This window comes from Indicator indicator, chromosome 8 (assembly GCF_027791375.1).
Source record: "Indicator indicator isolate 239-I01 chromosome 8, UM_Iind_1.1, whole genome shotgun sequence".
Taxonomy (NCBI): Eukaryota; Metazoa; Chordata; class Aves; order Piciformes; family Indicatoridae; genus Indicator; species Indicator indicator.
The window spans coordinates 37,310,061-37,316,060 of record NC_072017.1 but is presented as its reverse complement, the minus strand read 5'-3'; the positions used below and the strand labels follow the sequence as shown (position 1 = coordinate 37,316,060).

The 6,000-nt window shown below is 42.5% G+C and overlaps 1 protein-coding gene across 1 annotated transcript; it reads left to right on the top strand.

Annotated features, from left to right (window-relative positions):
* The first annotated feature begins 415 nt into the window (after window positions 1-415).
* Window positions 416-5,419, top strand: PLA2G12A (phospholipase A2 group XIIA). The gene is made up of 4 exons (XM_054382914.1): window positions 416-632; window positions 1,809-1,885; window positions 2,657-2,822; window positions 3,781-5,419. The coding sequence occupies exons 1-4, from the start codon at window positions 416-418 to the stop codon at window positions 3,897-3,899; spliced, it is 579 nt and encodes a 192-aa protein (XP_054238889.1). The 3' UTR covers window positions 3,900-5,419.
* The last annotated feature ends 581 nt before the right edge of the window (window positions 5,420-6,000 follow it).

Sequence of the window (6,000 nt, the reverse complement as noted above, 5' to 3'; positions counted from 1 at the left end):
GCCCATAGCAGGGAGGTTGGAGTAAATTATCTCTAAGGTCCCTTCCAACCTAAGCCATTCTATGATTTCTCTCTCCCCAGCCCACCTCTGACAGGTGACCGGCGGCAGCGGCCCGGAAACAGACGGCTTGGCCGTGGGGGAGCGACCTCCTCTCCTGCCGTCCTTTCACACAAGCCTGCCCCTTTCCGGCGCGGGCCCCCGAAGGCGGGCAGCACCCCCTTTTTACCGGGGCGGTTGCGGGGGAACGGGCTGCGCGACCCTACGCTCCCTCCGTGAGCGCCAGCAGGAAGCTCCTCCCCGCCGGGCGGAGCCCGGAGGAACGATGATGGCGGCGGCCAGCCGCGCCGGGCCGGTAGGGTGCTGCGGGAGCGGACAGGCGGCGGCTTAGCAGGCGCCCGGTGGGGCGCCGCTCGTCATGGCCCGCGCCCTGCTGCTGCTGCTGCTGCTGGCGGCAGCCTGCGCCTGGCTGGGCCCGTGGCCGGCGCGGTGCCAGGAGGCGCCGCAGACCCCCGACTGGCGCACGACGCTGAAGACCATCCGCAACGGGGTGCACAAGATCGACGTGTACCTCAACGCGGCCCTCGACCTGCTGGGCGGCGAGGACGGCCTCTGCCAGTACAAGTGCAGCGACGGTGAGGAAGGCGGTGGGGCCGGGAGGCTGATGGGGCAGCAGAGACCCCTCCGGGCTGCCGCGACCCTTGTCCTTCCGCTGGCCGGCTCGCTCCACGGGGGCCGGCCCGGTCAGAGCCGCAGCGGCTGAGGCGGCGGGTGGCTGGCGGCAGCTCTGCCGCCGGTCCAGGGCCGCTGCTCCCAAGAAAACGGGGCGCAGCCGCAGGGCAACCCTCAGTAACGCGGTCTTACGCCGATATATGTATGTTTATATAACCTGCCGGGAGGCGGCTCCCCGGCTGCCGCAGAGGGTTGTTCAGGCGGGCACTGTCCCCAGAAAAGGGGTTTCTTGACAGGCTTCATCGGTGTTTCAGGAGTACCTTAAAAGGGGAGGTTCAGGTAGACCCTCTTGGTCTCTCTTAGCTGAACCCACTTACCCCGAGCTTACTTGGGTTGAAGTAGTTAGTGGGTCAGGAAATGAGCACTGACGGGCTCCACAAGAGCGGTCAGGGCACCATGACATTTCCTCTGTAGTAGAATATGCCCTCTCCAAATACAGGTTTTCTTCACCATTATTTTTGTGGCCTTGGTTTGTTTGCAATTCAGATAAACTCCACAATCTTCCTTAACTTGGGGTGCAGAATTCTGTGCCTTGCTGTACTAGTAAGTGCTTGGGGAGATGTGACTTTTTATCAGTCTCTACTAATTTAAATTTTATTACAATGTCCCAGTGCTAGAAATAAAAAAGATGGTTTATTCCAGTTGGTTTTAAAGGTTAAGCTAAAAAAAACAATAGAAATAAGAGCACAGCTGTTGATAGCATAGAAACCATTAATAAATTATAAAGTATTGATGAATTTACAGTATTCTGTTCTTTAATGTAATCCTACATACTGCAAACTTAACTGACACATCAGTTTTAGTGACTCAGATTTTTCTGTTTGGTTGGGTTTTGATTGTTTTTTCTTTTTAACTTGAGAAGCTAACATATTTCCTCAGGTGTCTGGGCCCTCTCTTAAAAAAAATGCTTACTACTCTGAAGTGGTAATTTGGTTAGAATTGTTGATATTCAACTGCCTGAATATTAAACTTAAAAATAAAACTGATAATGTCTGAAGCCCAGCAAAAGCCTGTGGTGAGTTTTAACAGTACTAAAATTAAAAAATCCAGTTAAGGCATGATAAATTAACGTTTTCCAGGATCCAAGCCCTTTCCTCGCTACGGATATAAACCATCACCACCAAACGGTTGCGGATCCCCTCTATTTGGAGTTCAGGTTAGTATTTCCATTTTGGGCCTTCTTTCTATGTCTTTCATACATCAACATTTCTCCGTGTGTGTGTGTGTGTTTGTTTTTTCTCCTCCTGAGCATTCTGGGGATGAGACAACATCCACATACAATGTCTCTGCTTTTATCAGCTCCAACACATGCTTTGGTGACAACATATGGAAAGTATTAGTATTATAAACAAACATAGCATACCTATTTTCATCATTGACATGAAATATTCCAGGGATAAAGTGGAATGTTGATGAATAATTTCTGATTTTTTTTTTTAATGTTTCGTTTAGTGTTTTATTCTCAAGACTTTGAAACCATTGCATAACCCCAACACTAGCCCTGTGAGAGTGGAGAGTTCGGCTCTGCCTCTTGCTGTCCTTACTGATGATAATCCATTTTCCTTAACACTAGAAAGAAAACACGGTTAAGTTTTGTACTGGATTTGGCTGGGATGAAGTTAACTTTCTTTAGCAGGCTGCATGTCACTGTGTTTGAAATTTTGGGCTAAACCAGTACTGACAGTGCTGAAAAGTGATTGCACAGCTTTGGGACTTTCTTTCTGTGGAGGGGAGAGCAAGCAACAATGTAGCTGCTTGGCTGCTGGCCAGGGCCAAACCACTACAGTTTACCAGAGGTGAACAGTAAAATACAGAGATCAACCCAGCTGGACTGAGTGTAATAGATTTTAATTTCTGTTAGTCTATGCATAGGGTATATCTTTCTTAACTGAAATACCAATGAAGAGTGTGTGTGTTTTCTTCACAGTTTGACATTGGTATCCCTTCAATGACAAAGTGCTGCAATCATCATGACAGGTGCTATGACACTTGTGGCAATAAAAAAAATGATTGTGATGAGCAGTTTCAATCCTGCCTTTCCAAAATTTGCAGAAATGTGCAGAAGACACTTGGAATCTCAGAGAGTGTTCAGGGTAAGTGTGAAAAGACTTTTTTTTCCCCCCAAGTTTAAGTGAGCTTATTTGGCAAAGAATCTTTGTGCAGCCCAGGAATGACATAGCTGGTGCTATTGCTGAAAGAAGCCTTGCTCTGTCCCTCTGTTGTGTAGCCCAGACACTTGTGCAACAGAGCATTAACTCTGGAAAATAATCAGGGTTAAAACCAACTTTGAGGAAAAAAAACAATGCTTACCCTTTAAGAGCATGAATATGGAACACAACTTGATCAAAATGCTTGTATAATCCTTGCGTTTACTGTAGCATAGCTGAATGTTCTATTCTGCTGGAGGATTTCTAAATGTCTGTTATGTGTCATGGCTAGTAAACTGTAGAAAAACAGTGAATTGTTTCCTTTTATGAAATAAATATTAGAATAATATATTTTCATAATGGAAGTAATTGATACTCTATCACTTAGTGAATAAATTTTAGTAACAGGCCTTTCAGTATTCCTGGTTGTTGTCCTTCACCTGATGAATACATGACACAGCCACGCTTTTACAGTAAGTAGTCCCACTGAGAGCAGTAAGTTTTTAGAGCAAGGCTGTGTTTGAGCTTCTCAAATTCATTTAACTGCAAATAAATCATGATATTAGTGTTCAGTGTCAGAACTGGTGAGTTCAGGTCTGTGGAGCTGCTGTTAAGGCAGCATAATCTGGGATGCAGAAAGTGAAAGAGGTAGAACAACTCTTTGATCTCTCCAAGACTAGCTGATGTTTCTAACACTGATAACATTCTATATGCAATAAATTTTCTTGTTCATTTTGTTTGGCATATGAAAAGCCTTTACTCTTACTTAAGGTAATTATTGGTTCAGTCTGTTTGCTATGGCCAGAGATTGCTTCTTTCTTAGAATCATTCTCAGGTTGCCAGAGTAATTAGTTTTATATTCCATTCAAAGAGTGCTTTTAACTGAACTCCTCTTTGCTTGCAGCCTGTGAATCAACTGTTCAGCTGCTGTTTGATGCGGTTATACATTTAGGATGTAAACCATACCTGGATAGTCAGAGAGCTGCGTGTATGTGTCGATATGAGGATAAGACAGACCTCTGAGAGAAAGAAGGCACCCAGACCTCATGGTGTAGTATAAAGTCAAAGATTCAGCTGGAATGAAGCAAGTGTCTGGTTACAAAGCTTTATGCTTTTCAGACAGTACTATATAAAACACTGAGATGAATATACTGCTTTTAAAGTCACTAAGATATTCTTCCTAATGGAAAACAAACAAACAAACAAAAAAAAACGCACACCAGTCTTCTTTCCCCATTATGCCAGAAGCTTGGAAACTGAAACCAGCTTCCTTTGGTGTATGTCCACTCAGGGTACACTATCATAAAAGCACTAGTGCTTTTTTATAGCTTTTAAGAAAACCCCATAATGGGGAAATCAGAGAAGAAGAATTCTCAGATTATTATAAATATAGGTCAAATTTTAAGTTTACTGGCAGATGCATCTGAAAGAGCATTTTGTGTGTGTGTGTGTGTTAATGACATCTTAAATAGACTGTACCTTCATGCTTGTGATACAGTTGCCTTGAGTTCTCTCAGATGAATACAGTCCCATTAAAAAAAAAAACCACAACCAAAACCCAAAATAACCCCAAACAAACAAAGAAGAAATCCACAACAACAACAAACGACTGAAAAAGCCAAAACAAACACAAGGTCTCAAGCCCTTGGCAAGGGTATACAGTGGCACTACATATTTCTACCTGCTTCTATATCAGACTTCTGCAGGACTTTTCAGATCAAGTACAATGATCCTTTTAAGGCTAGACCACTAAAATGAAGAGTTTGCAACCTAAGGATACACTTTTGATTGGACAAAACAGTGGAAAGTAGTTGCTATGTTATTTCTAAAAATGAATCAAATGTTTATTTTTCAAATAAAATGTTCTGTGTGGTGTATTGTATGCAAAAGAACTTATGTATTATTCAAAGCAGTTGATTTATTTTTTGTGTTGTGGAACAGCCTGGTTGCTGTAGTCATCTTTGCTTTCACTTAGCCTGTTCTGATGAAAACAAAAAGAAAGCTCCACAGTTAGGATCAGTGTGCCAAACAAATTTTTATATTTGAAATGCCTGCTGTGAGGCTGACAGATATGTAAGCCTGTATTTCTGTCATCTCTTCCCATGACCTCTGTGAGGCTGAGAAACACCTGAGCCTGTGTGTCTGTCATCTCTTCCCTCTCTGACTTCTCTAGCTGAAATCACCTGATGGCTGAATTATTTGGGATTTGTTCTCAGTAGCGATCTTTTATTGCTCACCGTCAGTTGTCAGTCCTTAGTCACTTGTGGTAGGTTCTCGGTCATGAAGATTTTGACTTGCTCTCCTGCTGCCTTGATTCTGCCTTAAAAAAAAAAAATCCACAGGAGATGAAAACTAAAATATTGCATCTGCAAACAGGGAGTGGAAACCATGCTAAAAAGCCTAACATTTACCCAACTCACAGACTATAATGTGATTTTTTTTCTCTGAAGCTACTTTTACTTTTTTTGTTCTTTACTCTTTGTTTGTGGTATTTTTGTTTTGTTTTTTAACTAAAACTTACTGTACATGACATTGAATGGAAGTGCCTCATAGAATAAAGTTTCTGCTAAAATTCTTTGGCCGTGTTTCAGAGTTACTTTTTGTATTTGTGGCTGTGAAGTAGCATTGTGGGAAAAGCATTACAAAAAACTTCTACAAAACATGATTGAAGAATTTGTAGTTCCTCTAAATTTGGTGACATTTATTTTCTGCTGCAGAATTAAAACAACTCTGTATTAACCTGGAATTCCATGGTTGGAACTAAAAAAGATTTTTACCACCAAAGCAGGGAATGGTAATAGAATTGCTTGTTTAAAAGAAGTATCACAATGAATCCAAAACACTGTAAATCAACTAGTTGGTTCTTGGGTAGTAAAGGGCTTAAAATAGATGCTTAAATGAACACTGAAAATTGTCACTGTTGGAAGGAGCTGGGTTTTGTTTCCTTCTGTATTGACCTGTAATTATACCTTACAGAGTTTCCTTCAAACCATTTATAGCACTGGAAAGAACATTGACAATGTTGGACAGCTCTTTGGTAGTTCTGCTGGCAAGAGAGAAGCATTTGACTTCTTCTAGACAATCTGCTTTGCATAAGCTTTAACTGTAGCAAAAATCCTTAGTT

Bases quoted from the DNA above. Each gene is read 5' to 3' on its own strand.
- PLA2G12A (XM_054382914.1), top strand. From the start codon at position 416: ATGGCCCGCGCCCTGCTGCTGCTGCTGCTGCTGGCGGCAGCCTGCGCC. The intron at 633-1,808 runs GTGAGGAAGGCG...AACGTTTTCCAG, and splicing joins CCAGTACAAGTGCAGCGACG to GATCCAAGCCCTTTCCTCGC. The intron at 1,886-2,656 runs GTTAGTATTTCC...TTTTCTTCACAG, and splicing joins CCCCTCTATTTGGAGTTCAG to TTTGACATTGGTATCCCTTC.